Raw genomic sequence first — 18,768 nt, forward strand, 5'->3', positions numbered from 1 at the left:
GTAGTTGTACTCACTGTTGCATGCACACTGGTGATGGGGCGGAGCTTCAGGGTTTTATACAGCATATTGCAAATGGGGAGCAGTGCAAGGATATTGGAAAAGCTTTGTATCAGCAGGGAATCACAGGTCGACTTCTGTCTCCAACCATGTCACACTACACAGTCTCAAGACAAGATGACCCCTGCACGTAACCGGTTGAGATTTGTCCGCCATCTTGGCATACTGCATGTAGCCTCCCTGGAGAACAGGAAAACTGGAATCTGTGCAGTAGCGCCCTCCTCTTTAAACCATTATCACCACTGCTTTCACTACATGGGCAAAATTGTGCGTTATTAGTATAAAGTGTATCTAAAAATATTCTCACATGCGTGCGGTTCTGCAACATTGCAGCTTCATAAATGACATTTATTATCTTTTATTCAACACATGTTTATACTGTGCTGGAATCACTCCTTTACGGACCCTCATATACAGGCACGACAATTATACAATCGCACACAAGTCTGTGTGGAGACCTGCGAGTTGGTGCACAATTTTATACACTTGTTTGCAGAACGATATACAGTAAATGGGACCATAGTGCACATCAATGCAAGAAGCGAAGACAACAAACATTGAAAAATAAAACACAAACTGGAACACGGAGCGGAGTGAGTGTGAGTGCAAGGTGTGATCGGTATGTTCTGCGGTGCTGCAGTAGTGTGCGGAGCGTTGCGCCAATTCTGGACACCTGTTATGCTGGTTCCTTTGGGACAGACAAGTGCTCATGAAATTGACAAAATGTTCTGTATGTGCGATGGACAAGTGATTTGCTTTATACATTCTAGGTCTGTGGGACAGTAGGTATTAATGTGTAGTTGTAACAACCAGTCCTGTAAGGCTGCGTCCAACCTGAGCTGCGTTCATCTGTTACTTGGAGTAGGGATTATTGATGCCTACAATGACGTATACTCGGGGCCTGATTCAGAGGAGGGCGCAGCTGCATCCGCTGGAGCGCCCGGAGTCGCGATAGTATGCAAATGCTAGTTCCAGCCTTCCTCCACCATCGTTGCACCATAGTGTTCACCGTCGACACCAACATGGCCTATGGCAGGTGCAACATCTTCGTCTGAAAATGGCATCTCTGGAAGGGGATACGGTCATTTGGTCTACAGCAACTAGGTCGACAAGCATTGGGTCGACACCACTAGGTTGACATGGGTCTAGGTTCGACATGGGTCAAGGTCAACATGGGTCTAGGTCGACAGGGTCATTAGGTCGATACAAGCATTGGGTCGACATAGGCAAGGTCTACAGTCAAAAGGTCGACATGGGATTTTTCACTCTTTTTTTAAACGACAAGCCGTATTTCATGCCCTACCATCCACTAGGGCATGGTGGGAGAATAAAATAGTGTGCCAAGCACAGCGAGGCACCGTGTTCGAAGCATTGCGAGTGCAGCGAGCGATGCGAGGGGATGCGGTGCACTTAAAATTGTGTCCATGTTGACTTTGTCGACATTTGGGTAAAAAAACAGTGAAAACCCCCCATGTCGATCTTTTGACTGTTGACCTTGCCCATGTCGACCTAGTGCTTGTGTCGACCTAAAGACCCTGTCGACCTAGACCCATGTTGACCTTGTCCCATGGGAGTACAGAACCCAGGACAACAATGAAAGTGGTAGGTATCCCTATAGGTACCTGTCAGGACTGGTATAAAGGGTCAACACCAAAAGGTCAACATAGACAATACAAGCAACACAAGCAGACGATCGTGGAAATGGTCAACACATGAGTAGGTCCACATGAGTTGTTCAGGTTTTGTTGGAATCAATTTATAGATGTCATCAATGTACCCCCAATCTACTGCGTCCCCCAGCATGACTCGCCATGTTTTGGGCAAGGCGTTTTACCATTCAGTTGGAGTCGATAGTGCTGGAAAAGTATGAAAATGTAAAAAAAAAAAATCAAAAAACTCATGTCGTCATTTTCGTGCGTTGACATTTTGCTTGTGTCGATCTTTGCATGTGCATGTTGACCATATGTTGTCGTCTTACTGACTGCCAACCAATCCAGTGAATATCCGCCTGTCATACAATCCTCTTTGTCTATGGCTTTAGCATGCAAATTAGATGCTAATTAGCTGCGCTGGACAGTCCTGGGAACTGCTCTGCTGATGGGATCAGTTGGTAATCAGGGTAACCTGATGCCACCTCTTATCCCCATGCCAGCCCGGTGACTGTGGGCACATATCTGCATGTGCCACTTGGCTGCACATGAATCCCAACAGTCCCAATTTTTATTTAGAACTCTACTACTACCGTATATACCATAGTAGGACAGATCGGGAGGATGATCCCATTGTTGTCCTGATTTTTATCTGTCTGCAATGTTCCGTGTTATGTCTGCTGGGGGAGATAAACAGTCAGCATCATTCAGGATAATGTCAACTTTCAGCCTAAACTTTGAACTATTCGCACCGTGTCTACATCTGTATGGCCACACCCAGACCAGCCCAGGCCATGCCCACAATATATCAAGGCCACACCCTTTTACGGGTCTATGAATTGGGACAGCCACATAGCTGGGGCTACTGACATGCTTCATGATGTTGACTTTGAAATGACGACGCTGAACTTGTCAGCACATGCAGAATGTCAACTTTTGAAATGCTGACATTCTGCAAGGACCAACAGAAGAAGGTTAATGTTAGGCTGTAGGAGGGGAAGTTAGGGTTAGGCACTAGGGGGGAGGGTTAGGGATTATGATTAGACTTACTTACTGCTGAAGTCAACCTGAAATCTCCACCGGACCTGAGAAGACAACGCTGGAGCTGCCATACCCGCCTTACAAGGTAAGTCATCTAGACTACCAGGGATGTCAACATTCCAGTCATGTTGACATTTTAATCCGTTGAAGCATGATTAAAGGTGATGTGGTCAATGTTGATGCAGTAAGCATGTCGACATTACAGCCATGTATCTTGTAGAAGGTACTAAATAAATAAGAAGTACATTCTGATTGGTTGCTATGGGCAATTGATCTACCTAATATATTTTTCTGTTTTTGCATTTCGACGCTCGGCCAAGCTCTCAGAGCCTGGATCCTTAGGCTAAACTGCCACCAACATGGGTGTTGAATAGATTGGTCACTCAAAACTCAGGCCTAGTGACCAGATTACATGAGGGCAGGGCAGCCTAGAGGAATGCCGGGCCCCGGTAAAATTTTGGGGGCATGGCCTAAGTGTGGGGGGTGTGGGCACCTCCCGCACTTAGGCCACGCCCCCAAAATATTTACAGGAGGGTGAAAGAAAACTCTAAAAACTGTAATCTCAGCAGCAGCACACACCTACAGCATGTGCTGTGTTGACAGCAGGCTCAGCATGACCTCTCACGCTGTCAGTGAGACACTCATGCACAGCACATGCTGTAGAAGTGTGTGCTGCTGTTGCTAACCAGGAGGGGGAAGGGAGGGGTCGGACCAGGGCCCCTTTGGGGCCCTTCCAGCAAGCCTGGGCCCGGGTAATTAGTACCCACTCCCCCCCCCCCCCCCCCCCCCGGCTGCCCTGCATGAGGGTCCAAAAGTGTGGCCAGCCAACTCAATACTAGACCACAATGATTGGCCAGCTCTTAGCATACGTTGACCGGGAATAGCTGTCCATTTGGGAAGGCTCGCTCTAGCTGATTTGATCTAAGTTGACCAAGTTATATTTGGCCGTATGGCTGTGGTTAGAGGAACTCTTAGGAACTCTGAACAAGAGGGCAATGTGTGAGGAACTCACAGACCTTACGGACAGTTGTCACCTATGTATGGGTAACAGATAGATGGACGGATGGTTGGCTGGCTGTGTTACAGATATATGTATGTTGTGGAGAGGGGGGATACATGTGTTTGTATTGTGTGGAGGTATAAGTGTTTGGTTGTATGCATAACTACTCAGGAAAGTATTTCAGCAATTGCTCCGTGACCCTTTGGTCAACGAAGTGCTGGGGTCGGCTCTGGATATCAAGTTCCCCATCGATCATCTTCCTGTGAAGCAAGCCTTGGGTACTGTAGTCCGGGACCGCGTTGTCCGTTTCCAAACGTTTGACGCGTAGGAGATTGGGCTGGGCGTCTTCACCGCGCTCATCCTCCAAGGAGCGACGCATCCGGCGGCCAGAATTTGGCACCAGGCGCTGAGGCATGTCTGCTTCATTCATTGCAGAGAGGACGCGAGTCACTATGTACCTGCGGAAAAAACAGTAATGGGTCATTAATTAGACGAAACGCGTGTGATTGTAAGAGCTGCTGACTAGTAAGGTAAATGGCAACATGCTCTCATCAGTGGTAAAGCAGCTGTGGACCCGCCGGACACTGTGAATGCACCTTCCCCAAGGAGCAGCAAGAGCTGGTTTGCATAACAAAGGCAAACTGTGCAGGACACATTAGACGCGTTTCGCCAGTGACCTCTGTTTATACCTACTTTGCTTGTTTATGATCCACTTTAAAAAAAATCCATTGTTCTTTATACTCAGTATATAAAGACCATCAGAAGACTTTCTGGGACTCATTAATTAAAAAACATTTTCAGCTTAGTGCCCAAAAACACCCGATTTGTAAATATTTATCCGATATGTGCTGCAATCCCTCCATTACCAACTGGAATCATTGTTCCCCCTTCATACACTGGTCATATGTAATTTTATCCTACAATGAGATCTTGTGTGCTAACATAACGCCCGGATCACACTGAAAAATGCGATGATTCATAAATAGATCCCTTTGTAACAAGAGTTAGTAAATCTCATCGTCTTTTAAGTGTGATTTAGGGAACGTTAAGTTATTGACACACTATTTAGTGAGAATATAAATCCATGCATCGTACAATGGCCAACACTATTTTCATCGAAGACCACAAATATTCTGTATCTCCAGCCATGGAGGATTGATGAATGGTCAACCCCCTGGGGCTGGAGATACAGAATATTTGTGGTCTTCTATGAAAATAGTGTTGGCCATTGTCCAATGCATGGATTTATAGTCTCAATGGCTATGGCAGCGGTTCCCAAACTGGGTGACACGAGGCACTTTCAGGAGTTCCACGAGTTGGCGGTCATGGACCAAATCAAATTATTTATGGTCAATGTGATTGGCACAACCACATTACTAAACCGAACAATGAAGTGAGCTGAACTGACTTCATTTGACATTTTTTCTAAATTTCTCAAAAATGAACATTTTAGCCATGACCAAAATCCTGACACTCTAGGGAACATTAATAAAGAATTCCTATGGGAACCATTGAGCTATGGTGTAACCTTCAAAACATGTGTTTTGTTATACTCTGTGGTACCTTAACATCTCTTCATCCACGGGATATCCGTCTTCGTTGGTCTCTTCTGGTTGCAGATGTAAAGCAGGGCTTTCAAACCCCCGGTTTTGCCTGTAGTGACTCTGCAAAGCTTCTGCCATCTGGTTTCGCCCAACCTGCGGTCTTGTTCGGCTGGCCACCAGCCCAGTTTCATCATAGTCTTGATATGGCCTCTGATATTCCACCTCTGCCTGCATGGGGCTGGGGAAGCCCTGCAGTTGGTCAGCGTACCCTTTGCCCTGGTTGATTTGGTTCCACAAGTGCAGAAGGTTTGCTAGATACATGGTCTCCTTGTCTCTCCTCTGACTCTCTTCCACCAACTGTTGCAGGGATGGACTATCATGAGCCGGGGAACTGCGAGGGGAACCCATCCGATCCAAGGCCCGAGCTAGGAGCTCTTCTTGGGGGTAAGAGGCAAGCCTGGCCAGCATAGCTTGACTTATGTCGGGATACAAAGGTTCATTATGGATAGACTCTGATGGTACGTAGGACATCATATCGGCCTCGTAAGGGTTGTTTACCGGAAGGCTTCTTCGGACCCTTCGAGCGACCCCAAGGTCATCTTGAGTTAATACACCCAGAGGCTGCATGAGACAATAATGGGTAATAAGTAGGTGATGTCAGAAGGTACTGATCTTATTCCATATTGTCATAAGACATTATAACAAGGCATTGTCATTGTCACGGCAAAACAGAGCTTGCATTCATAAATTAAAAGGGGGGTGAGGGGACTACTCAATAGTTACATCCTCACTTGTAAACATCAATTTTATTTTATTAGTCTTATGCAATCTATACCCCCTGAGGCTGTGTACACCTGTGCATCTATCCCCCTGAGGCTGTGTACACCTGTGCATCTATCCCCATGAGGCTGTATACACCTGTGCATCTATCTCCCTGAGACTGTGTACACCTGTGCATCTATCCCCATGAGGCTGTGTACACCTGTGCATCTATCCCCATGAGGCTGTATACACCTGTACATCTATCCCCCCGAGGCTGTGTACACCAGGCTGTGTACACCTGTGCATCTATCCCCCTCGGGCTGTGTACACATGTGCATCTATCCCCATGAGGCTGTGTACACCTGTGCATCTATCCCCATGAGGCTGTATACACCTGTGCATCTATCCCCCTGAGGCTGTGTACACCTGTATATCTATCCCCATGAGGCTGTGTACACCTGTACATCTATCCCCATGAGGCTGTGTACACCTGTATATCTATCCCCCTGAGGCTGTGTACACCTGTGCATCTATCCCCCTGAGGCTGTGTACACCTGTACATCTATCCCCATGAGGCTGTGTACACCTGTGCATCTATCCCCCTGAGGCTGTATACACCTGTACATCTATCCCCATGAGGCTGTGTACACCTGTGCATCTATCCCCCTGAGGCTGTGTACACCTGTGCATCTATCCCCCTGAGGCTGTGTACACCTGTGCATCTATCCCCCTGAGAATGTGTACACCTGTACATCTATCCCCATGAGGCTGTGTACACCTGTGCATCTATCCCCCTGAGGCTGTGTACACCTGTATATCTATCCCCATGAGGCTGTGTACACCTGTATATCTATCCCCATGAGGCTGTGTACACCTGTATATCTATCCCCATGAGGCTGTGTACACCTGTGCATCTATCCCCATGAGGCTGTGTACACCTGTGCATCTATCCCCCTGAGGCTGTGTACACCTGTACATCTATCCCCATGAGGCTGTGTACACCTGTACATCTATCCCCATGAGGCTGTGTACACCTGTGCATCTATCCCCATGAGGCTGTATACACCTGTGCATCTATCCCCCTGAGAATGTGTACACCTGTACATCTATCCCCATGAGGCTGTGTACACCTGTGCATCTATCCCCCTGAGGCTGTGTACACCTGTACATCTATCCCCATGAGGCTGTGTACACCTGTGCATCTATCCCCATGAGGCTGTGTACACCTGTGCATCTATCCCCCTGAGGCTGTGTACACCTGTACATCTATCCCCATGAGGCTGTGTACACCTGTATATCTATCCCCATGAGGCTGTGTACACCTGTACATCTATCCCCATGAGGCTGTGTACACCTGTACATCTATCCCCATGAGGCTGTGTACACCTGTACATCTATCCCCCTGAGGCTGTGTACACCTGTGTATCTATCCCCCTGAGGCTGTGTACACCTGTGCATCTATCCCCGAGTCTGTGTACACCTGTATATCTATCCCCATGAGGCTGTGTACACCTGTGCATCTATCCCCATAAGGCTGTGTACACCTGTGCATCTATCCCCATAAGGCTGTGTACACCTGTGCGTCCCCTATACACCTGTATACACAGCCCGGCATGGCGTCCCCTATACACCTGTATACACAGCCCGGCATGGCGTCCCCTATACCCCTGTATACACAGCCCGGCATGGCGTCCCCTATACCCCTGTATGCACAGCCCGGCATGGTGTCCCCTATACCCCTGTATACACAGCCCGGCATGGCATCCCCTATACACCTTTATATACAGCCCGGTCTGGCCTCCCCTATACCCCTGTATACACAGCCCGGCATGGCGTCCCCTATACCCCTGTATACACAGCCCGGCATGGTGTCCCCTATACCCCTGTATACACAGCCCGGCATGGCGTCCCCTATACCCCTGTATACACAGCCCGGCATGGCATCCCCTATACCCCTGTATGCACAGCCCGGCATGGCGTCCCCTATACACCTTTATATACAGCCCGGTCTGGCCTCCCCTATACCCCTGTATGCACAGCCCGGCATGGCGTCCCCTATACCCCTGTATACACAGCCCGGCATGGCGTCCCCTATACCCCTGTATGCACAGCCCGGCATGGCGTCCCCTATACCCCTGTATACACAGCCCGGCATGGCCTCCCCTATACCCCTGTATGCACAGCCCGGCATGGCGTCCCCTATACCCCTGTATACACAGCCCGGCATGGCCTCCCCTATACCCCTGTATGCACAGCCCGGCATGGCGTCCCCTATACCCCTGTATACACAGCCCGGCATGGCATCCCCTATACACCTTTATATACAGCCCGGTCTGGCCTCCCCTATACCCCTGTATGCACAGCCCGGCATGGCGTCCCCTATACCCCTGTATACACAGCTCGGCACGGCGTCCCCTATACCCCTGTATACACAGCCCGGCATGGCATCCCCTATACACCTTTATATACAGCCCGGCATGGCGTCCCCTATACCCCTGTATACACAGCTCGGCACGGCGTCCCCTATACCCCTGTATACACAGCCCGGCATGGCATCCCCTATACACCTTTATATACAGCCCGGTCTGGCCTCCCCTATACCCCTGTATGCACAGCCCGGCATGGCGTCCCCTATACCCCTGTATACACAGCTCGGCACGGCGTCCCCTATACCCCTGTATACACAGCCCGGCATGGCATCCCCTATACACCTTTATATACAGCCCGGCATGGCGTCCCCTATACCCCTGTATACACAGCTCGGCACGGCGTCCCCTATACCCCTGTATACACAGCCCGGCATGGCATCCCCTATACACCTTTATATACAGCCCGGTCTGGCCTCCCCTATACCCCTGTTACGCACAGCCCGGCATGGCGTCCCCTATACCCCTGTATACACAGCCCGGCATGGCGTCCCCTATACCCCTGTATACACAGCCTGGTCTGGCCTCCCCTATACCCCTGTATACACAGCCCGGCATGGCATCCCCTATACACCTTTATATACAGCCCGGTCTGGCCTCCCCTATACCCCTGTATACACAGCCCGGCATGGCATCCCCTATACCCCTGTATGCACAGCCCGGCATGGCGTCCCCTATACACCTTTATATACAGCCCGGTCTGGCCTCCCCTATACCCCTGTATGCACAGCCCGGCATGGCGTCCCCTATACCCCTGTATACACAGCCCGGCATGGCGTCCCCTATACCCCTGTATGCACAGCCCGGCATGGCGTCCCCTATACCCCTGTATACACAGCCCGGCATGGCCTCCCCTATACCCCTGTATGCACAGCCCGGCATGGCGTCCCCTATACCCCTGTATACACAGCCCGGCATGGCCTCCCCTATACCCCTGTATGCACAGCCCGGCATGGCGTCCCCTATACCCCTGTATACACAGCCCGGCATGGCATCCCCTATACACCTTTATATACAGCCCGGTCTGGCCTCCCCTATACCCCTGTATGCACAGCCCGGCATGGCGTCCCCTATACCCCTGTATACACAGCTCGGCACGGCGTCCCCTATACCCCTGTATACACAGCCCGGCATGGCATCCCCTATACACCTTTATATACAGCCCGGCATGGCGTCCCCTATACCCCTGTATACACAGCTCGGCACGGCGTCCCCTATACCCCTGTATACACAGCCCGGCATGGCATCCCCTATACACCTTTATATACAGCCCGGTCTGGCCTCCCCTATACCCCTGTATGCACAGCCCGGCATGGCGTCCCCTATACCCCTGTATACACAGCCCGGCATGGCGTCCCCTATACCCCTGTATACACAGCCCGGCATGGCATCCCCTATACACCTTTATATACAGCCCGGTCTGGCCTCCCCTATACCCCTGTTACGCACAGCCCGGCATGGCGTCCCCTATACCCCTGTATACACAGCCCGGCATGGCGTCCCCTATACCCCTGTATACACAGCCTGGTCTGGCCTCCCCTATACCCCTGTATACACAGCCCGGCATGGAGTCCCACTCCCCTATACACCGGTATACACAGCCCGGCATGGTCCGTTGCCCTTGGTTACTCTGTTACCAGCTGCCCCCGGCTTCCAGCAGCCCCTGGTACATCCATAGCTCTGACTAATACCCAGCAGCAGCCACAGGAGACAATGTCATTACTGATAATGAGATAAACAGGAGCCGCAGCAGCACTGCACCTATATACAGGGAGCGGATGAGTCATGTGGCAGCATTATATGGGGGTCATCTACTCCCGTGGCCTCGGGGGGCAACATTAGGTGCAATCGCTATAACTGGGGGTCAGGAAATGCAGCTTCCGGCGCAGGGGCGACATATAAGCCCATTTATTTATTAACAGTTACTTATATAGCACCAGCATATTCCATTGCACCTGACTATGAGGAACCCACTGATCTAATAAGGGGTCACCCCCCACACAGGTGCCTCCGGGAAGGGATAGGAGACAGCGATGGCCGGGGAGATGAGCAGGACCACCCCAGGGACACGTGGAGGGACGCTCGGAGAGACAGACGAAGAAGGCATAACGAGACTGACCTTGCTGAGAGCGCTCGGGACAGACACACAGACAGTGACAGCCACCAGCAGGATACAGGGGCCCATCCTTACAGAGAGAGACGCTGCCCAGATATGAGAAGCTGTTACCGCTGGATGGAGAGCCTGAGATCTGACAGCAACCAGGGGGGAGGGAGTGAGCACCTCCCCCATACTGCATTGTCACAGCATCCAGGATGGGGGGTGGAGGCTGCTGTACCACGCACGCTATTATTTATGTATTTATTTATTAACAGTTTCTTATATAGCGCACACATATTCTGCAGCGCTGTACAGAGAATATTATTACCAGTTATTATATAGCGCACACATATTCTGCAGCGCTGTACAGAAAATATTATCACCAGTTATTTATATAGCGCACACATATTCCGCAGCGCTGTACAGAGAATATTATTACCAGGTATTATATAGCGCACACATATTCTGCAGCACTGTACAGAGAATATTATCACCAGTTATTTATATAGCTCACACATATTCCGCAGCGCTGTATAGGAAATATTATTACCATGTATTTATATAGCGCACACATATTTTGCAGCACTGTACCGAGAATATTATTACCAGTTATTATATAGAGCACACATATTTCCGCAGCGCTGTACAGAGAATATTATTACCAGTTATTTATATAGCACACACGCATTCCACAGCACTGTACAGAGAATATTATCACCAGTTATTTATATAGAGCACACATATTCCGCAGCGCTGTGCAGAGAATATTATTACCAGTTATTATATAGCGCACACATATTCTGCAGCGCTGTACAGAGAATATTATCACCAGTTATTTATATAGCGCACACATATTCTGCAGCGCTGTACAGAGAATATTATTACCAGTTATTTATATAGCGCACACATATTCTGCAGCGCTGTACAGAGAATATTATCACCAGTTATTTATATAGCGCACACATATTCTGCAGCACTGTACAGAGAATATTATTACCAGTTATTTATATAGCGCACACATATTCTGCAGCGCTGTACAGAGAATATTATCACCAGTTATTTATATAGCGTACACATATTCTGCAGCGCTGTACAGAGTATATTTAAACAGTCCCTGTCCCAGTGGAGCTTACACAGACATTCTAGGGTTAATTTTGTTGGGCGCCAATTAACCTACCAGTATATTTTTGGATTTTGGGAGGAAACTGGAGTACCAGGAGGAAACCCACGCAAGTACAGGGAGAATATACAAACTCCACACAGTTAGGGCAATGGTGGGATCAAACCCTATCCCTTATACAGAGCCTTCCCATCCTAATTAGGGATGGCCATCGACTATCGATGATTCAAAATCATCGATGGTTCAAGGCCGATGTCGAATACTTTTACCATCAATGGGGGAGAACTAGTTGTTTTCCCTCCATCGATGGAACTGCAAAACAATGTTTTGCTTCTTTTTTTTTTCAAAGTGCCTCCTCCTAATATACAAACATCAGGACACACTGACCTCTCCCCTCCTAATACACAGACATCAGGACACACTGACCTCTCCCCTCCTCCTAATACACAGACATCCGGACACACTGACCTCTCCCCTCCTCCTAATATACAAACATCAGGACACACTGACCTCTCCCCTCCTCCTAATACACAGACATCAGGACACACTGACCTCTCCCTTCCTCCTAATACACAGACATATGGACACACGACCTCTCCCCTCCTAATACACAGACATCAGGACACACTGACCTCTCCCCTCCTAATACACAGACATCAGGACACACTGACCTCTCCCTTCCTCCTAATACACAGACATACGGATACACGGACCTCTCCCCTCCTAATACACAGACATCAGGGCACACTGACCTCTCCCCTCCTAATACACAGACACCAGGGGACACTGACCTATCCCCTCCTCCTAATACACAGACAACAGGGCACATTGACCTCTCCCCTCCTCCTAATACACAGACATCAGGGGACACTGAGCTCTCCCCTCCTCCTAATACACAGACATCAGTGGGCACTGACCTCTCCCCTCCTCCTAATACACAGACATCAGGGCACACTGACCTCTCCCCTCCTCTTAATACACAGGCATTAGGGTACACTGAACTCTCCCATCCTCCTAATACACAGGCATCACACACTGACCTCTCCTCTCCTCCTAGAGACATCTATACCCGCATCTCTTCTCACTCGCTTCCCTATGTCTCCGCTGTCTTACTCACCTACCATCTATACCCGCATCTCTTCTTACTCGCTTCCCTATGTCTCCGCTGTCTTACTCACCTACCATCTATACCTGCATCTCTTCTCACTCACTTCCCTACATCTCAGCTTTCTTACTCACCTACCATCTATACCCGCATCTCTTCTCACTCACTTCCCTACATCTCAGCTCTCTTACTCACCTACAATCTATACCTGCATCTCTTCTCACTCACTTCCCTACATCTCAGCTCTCTTACTCACCTACCATCTATACCCGCATCTCTTCTCACTCACTTCCCTACATCTCAGCTCTCTTACTCACCTACCATCTAGACCCGCATCTCTTCTCACTTCCCTACATCTCAGCTCTCTTACTCACCTACCATCTATACCCGCATCTCTTCTCACTCGCTTCCCTACATTTCAGCTCTCTTACTCACCTATCATCTATACCCGCATCTCTTCTCACTCACTTCCCTACATCTCAGCTCTCTTACTCACATCTATCCTCGCATCTCTTCTTACTCACTTCCCAACATCTCAGCTCTCTTACTCACCTATCATCTATACCCGCATCTCTTCTCACTCACTACCCTATATCTCAGCTCTCTTACTCACCTACCATCTATACCCACATCTCTTCTCACTCATTTCCCTAAATCTCAGCTCTCTTACTCACCTACCATCTAAACCCGCATCTCTTCTCACTCACTTCAATACATCTCAGCTCTCTTACTCACCCACCATCTATACCCACATCTCTTCTCACTCATTTCCCTAAATCTCAGCTCTCTTACTCACCTACCATCTATAACCGCATCTCTTCTCACTCACTTCCCTACATCTCAGCTCTCTTAATCACCTACCATCTATACCCGCATCTCTTCTCACTTCCCTACATCTCAGCTCTCTTACTCACCTACCATCTATACCCGCATCTCTTCTCACTCGCTTCCCTACATTTCAGCTCTCTTACTCACCTATCATCTATACCCGCATCTCTTCTCACTCACTTCCCTATATCTCAGCTCTCTTACTCACCTACCATCTATCCTCGCATCTCTTCTTACTCACTTCCCTACATCTCAGCTCTCTTACTCACCTATCATCTATACCCGCATCTCTTCTCACTCACTACCCTATATCTCAGCTCTCTTACTCACCTACCATCTATACCCACATCTCTTCTCACTCATTTCCCTAAATCTCAGCTCTCTTACTCACCTACCATCTAAACCCGCATCTCTTCTCACTCACTTCCCTACATCTCAGCTCTCTTACTCACCTACCATCTATACCCGCATCTCTTCTCACTCACTACCCTATATTTCAGCTCTCTTACTCACCTACCATCTATACCCACATCTCTTCTCACTCATTTCCCTACATCTCAGCTCTCTTACTCACCTACCATCTATACCCGCACCTCTTCTCACTCACTACCCTATATCTCAGCTCTCTTACTCACCTACCATCTATACCCACATCTCTTCTCACTCATTTCCCTAAATCTCAGCTCTCTTACTCACCTACCATCTAAACCCGCTATCTTCTCACTCACTTCCCTACATCTCAGCTCTCTTACTCACCTACCAGCTTTACCCGCACCTCTTCTCACTAACTACCCTATATCTCAGCTCTCTTACTCACCTACCATCTAAACCTGCATCTCTTCTCACTCACTTCCCTACATCTCAGCTCTCTTACTCACCTACCATCTATACCCGCACCTCTTCTCACTCACTGCCCTATATCTCAGCTCTCTTCCTCACCTACAATCTATACCCGCATCTCTTCTCACTCACTTCCCTACATCTCCACTGTCTTACTCACCTACCATCTATTCCCGCATCTCTTCTCACTCGCTTCCCTACATCTCAGCTCTCTTACTCACCTACCATCTATACCCACATCTCTTCTCACTCGTTTCCCTACATCTCAGCTGTATTGTGTACTAAGATTTGTGCCGTTATTTGTTAATTGTGCTCTGTTTTAGTTCTTCTGTCACTGTTATGTGTATTTCTGTGTACCCTGTACTGTTGTAATGTGTGCTATATGTACGGTGGGCACTTATATGTTATTTGGGTGCCCACTTTACATACGTACGCTTGTGGAAGAAAATCACATTTCATGTCCAGTTTTAGTGCCGTGCGATCCGTGCGATGCGATCCCAGTACTGTATATGCATATATTAGCGATGTATGGCTATAAATTACGGTAACTATGTTTGGTGAATAAACTTAAGCTAAGTAAATAGTGTAGTCAGACAGAAGTTGTGTGATTGCTCCTGGTCCCTCACTCTGAGGTAAAACAGTGTCGGTGATGGATGCTACCCAGAGAGCTCCCAGTGTTACTGCGTTTACTGGTGACAGCAGCATGGCAGCAGGTCCGCAGATGTCACTCTTCAGTCTGACGACATCAGAGGAGGAGGCGTTGTCATTCTTGCAGCGCAAAAATTTGCTGCTGGTGACGCAAACGTGCGTCAATGGGCACCCCATGAAACTGTCTGTGAGAGAAGGTCAGTGGCGGTGCCATATAATGTCCTGTCGCCGAAAGGTGACAGTGTGAGCAGGGCTCTGGTACCCTGGTTGCTGTCTGCCATTAGTGAAGCTGATACGGTTCTGTACTCGTGGGCACAGGAGCTCACCAGTCGGAGGACCGGGACTTGTGGTGGAGGTCGATGAGACCCTGGTCTCCAAGCGCAAATATTCCGTGGGGAGGATGTTGCCACAGCAGTGGGTGTTCGTGGCATCTGCAGGGAAATGGGGGCCTGCTTCCCCACAGGAGGGACGCCACAACACTTATGGCTGCTATTACAGCGCAGGATCTATCATTTATAGTGACTGCTGGAGGGCCTATAAGTCTGATGAATTAGAAGCGGCCGGCTATGAGCACAGCAGGGTCAACCACAAATATAATTTTGTGGACCCTGATTCTGGGGTACACACCCAGAATATAGAAAGGGCATACCTCCAAACTGTCACGCTTACCGCGGGAACGTTCCGATATTCGGGGACGTTCCCGCGTCCCGCCCGGGGCCGCCATTGTCCCGCGGTGGGGGGGACAGTTGGGAGCCCCCCAGCTTGCCGAGAATAGACGCTGTGCGCATGCGCATAGCGTCTATTCAGCGCCAACGAGCGGCAAAAACGGGGCGTGGCCGGAGTTCGCGTCACCCAGTGAGGCCACGCCCCCTGTCCCGACCTCCCAACTTCAAAAGTTGGGAGGTATGAAAGGATGTGGGGGGCCGCCAAGCAGTGGTGCAAGTAAGATTTTTTTCTTGGTGGTACTGATAGCCTCCACCAAAAATGGGCGTGGCCATGTGTCATGAGGGGGCGTGGTCACACAAAGCTAGAGGAGTGACTAAATGACAATAGTAGCATGGCATCAGGAGACAGGGAATGAGAAACAGGGAATGACTGGGGGTGGGTTGGCTCTTGCTTGGGGGAGACCGGGCAGCTTGTGCTTACAATTGTGGAGCTTGCTCTTCATGCTGTCAGCACCGCTGATGCCTGTCAGTGTGACAGGCTAAATCAGCAGTAGCCGATAGCTGCATCCATCACCAATCATAACACTGGGTGGGTGGGCTGCGGATGCATTATATTTAGACTTAAAATAAAAATAGAATTGACAGTGGGTCAGGGGGTAAGTGGTACTGCGTACCTGCAACATATTTCTTACAGGTACTCCGTACCACGCCGTACCCCCTTACTTGCAGCACTGCCGCCAAGTGGAGGAACAAGCAACACTGAGGCAGCACTGCAAGGCAGCATTTGTACTCTTACCTGCAGGAGTTCATGTGGAGGAAAAGTCTTGCTGCAGACAATCCATTTGAGCGCATTTTGTATGCACTGAGCCTCCTGCCAAAGGATCCAGCAGTGCCCATGTAGTGCTTGTCTTTTTTTTTTTTCTTCTGATTCTTGTTATAATTAATCATTCTCTTTGCTGTTGGTATTTATTCCTTTTTCCTTATCGTAATCATTTCTCACTAAATTTACAGGTGAACGTTAACATGTGTCCACATTACTGTCTCAGCATGGATGCTGTGAATGTGTTCCTGAAACCACATCACTATCCACGCCAACCCAAAGCATGGCGAGCGCAGTGAGCCCCGCGAGGGGCAGCGGAACACGTCCTCCCGACCTTTTCATACCCCCACTATCCACGTCGGAGTTGATTTTATATAGTGTGGCGAGCGCAGCGAGCCACTGAGCCCGAAGCGTGGCGAGCGGATTACTTTACATGTTTTCCGCGTCCCCTCGCGGGGCTCGCTGCGCTCAACACGCTTCGTGCACTATATAAAATCAACTCCATGCTCGCCACGCTTCGGGGTGGCGTGGATAGTGTGGCAACGCTGTGCTTGCAACGCTATGGGGTGGTGTGGATACTGGGGGGGGGGGGGTAGTATGGGGTGGTATGGATAATAGGGGGAGTATCTACAATTGTCACTATCACATCGCATTGCAGTGAGGTACACTGCGATACGATGCGATCAGGCCGCAAAAAATAACAGGGAATCAATTATTTAGTAATATCGCATCGCATTACAAGTTTTAGTGTCATGAAATGTGTGAGGAACAATGCGATGCGATAAGAGCGGGAAAAATAAGACCGGCAAAAATAGCAGTGAAGACATTAATTAGTAATATGGCATCGCACGCATGGTGTGACACTAAAAGTGGACATGGGATGTGATTTCCTTACGCAGAATAGCCCACTAAGCAAATAGCTTAGTGGGCGCCCAACTAACATATAAGTACCGTACGGTGCTGTGTATCAGCCACTTGTGGTGCCTTATAAATAAAATGTAATAATAATTCAAGGATGACCTGTTTGGCAGCCTGGCAGTACGCTGTGCAGTGCAACCTCGTCCTTGTTGGAGACCTCTGAACCAAACAGCTGTATGCTGCCTGCAGTCTGTGAGCAACAGTCTGCAGAGCACTGCAGAGCATCACTATGGGGGTTATTCTGGTTCACTCCTTCTGGCAAATTCCTTCTTAAATGGACAAAACCATGTGCACTGCAGGAGGGGGGGGGGGGGGCAGATGTAAAATGTGAGAATTAGATTTGGGCGAGTTATTTTGTTTCTGTGCAGGGAAAATACGGACTGCTTTATTTTTACACTGAAATAAAGATCTCAGATTGAAGTAAAACCCCACCCAAATCTAATTCTCTCTGCACATGTTATATCTGCCCCCCCCCCCCCTGCAGTGCAGCATGGTTTTGTCCATCTGAGAAGGAATTTGCCAGAAGGAGTGAACCAGAATAACCCCCTATGACCCTAGGTTAACCCTTTCCATCCCTGGACATGGAAACTCTCCCAGTGTTCCCAGTTAATATGGAGTCTGTCCCCGGCTGCTGCTGTTCTTTATCTAATTTGCACAAAGTGATGACATCAGATAAGCGGCTGATAAAAGGCCTCTATGGGCGACTGATTGCGTCAGCGCAGAGTGGAAACTAACATGATTTCCCTGGGCCTTCCTGTAGATAAGCGGATCCCGCAGAGAGAACACAGCCCAGGTTATATCAGCGTAATGCAGCCTGGAAATCCAGGGTCCCATATCTGTATGTTCTCCCCGAGGATAGGAGGGGATCTCTGCTTTTCTGGCTAACTGGGACACAGAAACAGATCCACCACCCATATAGGACCCCAGTGACTTGCGGATCTATAGCTGCCTGACATAGTGCCTGATTCAGACATATATGCATACTTGCCTACTTTTAAAGTCTCCTTTTCGGGGGAACCCCAGGAGAGGAGACTGTCAGCAACACTTCTGGGGGCGTGACTTGATCTAGTCCTTATCATGCCCCGCCCCCAGTATGACAAATCCCGCAATTAGCAGGCCTTCGAGGAGGGGGCGGTGCTAATATAACAGGATTTGCTTATTAAGCATCACCTCATCCCCCGAAAAGTCAAACTGCGGTAACTTAACGCTGCAGCAGGGGAGATGTAGGGGGGTCCGGCGGTATCCGG

At 49.2% G+C, this 18,768-nt stretch overlaps 1 protein-coding gene across 2 annotated transcripts; it reads right to left on the minus strand.

Annotated features, from left to right (window-relative positions):
* Positions 1-369: 369 nt before the first annotated feature.
* On the minus strand, positions 370-10,756 carry LOC146037215 (uncharacterized). Of its 2 annotated transcripts, XR_014460993.1 has the most exons (4): positions 10,599-10,756; positions 5,311-5,912; positions 1,567-4,205; positions 370-1,536 (listed from the first exon to the last, which is right to left on the minus strand). XR_014460993.1 is itself a non-coding variant. In XM_083161209.1 (3 exons), exons 1-3 carry the CDS (start codon positions 10,662-10,664, stop codon positions 3,911-3,913), a joined length of 963 nt encoding a protein of 320 aa, XP_083017335.1. In that variant the 5' UTR covers positions 10,665-10,756; the 3' UTR covers positions 370-3,910. The 2 variants fall into 2 exon arrangements, 1 of the variants encoding a protein (XP_083017335.1); XM_083161209.1 differs by having other exon boundaries at positions 370-4,205.
* Positions 10,757-18,768: the final 8,012 nt, after the last annotated feature.

Source organism: Crinia signifera, chromosome 9, assembly GCF_055691185.1.
Source record: "Crinia signifera chromosome 9, ASM5569118v1, whole genome shotgun sequence".
NCBI lineage: Eukaryota > Metazoa > Chordata > Amphibia > Anura > Myobatrachidae > Crinia > Crinia signifera.

Excerpts from the sequence above, each read along its gene's own strand:
- LOC146037215 (XM_083161209.1), bottom strand. The coding sequence starts at position 10,664 with ATGGGCCCCTGTATCCTGCTGGTGGCTGTCACTGTCTGTGTGTCTGTC. Across the intron at positions 5,913-10,598 it reads TCCCGAGCGCTCTCAGCAAG|CCTCTGGGTGTATTAACTCA; the intron begins GTCAGTCTCGTT and ends TGTCTCATGCAG. Across the intron at positions 4,206-5,310 it reads GTGGATGAAGAGATGTTAAG|GTACATAGTGACTCGCGTCC; the intron begins GTACCACAGAGT and ends TTTTTTCCGCAG.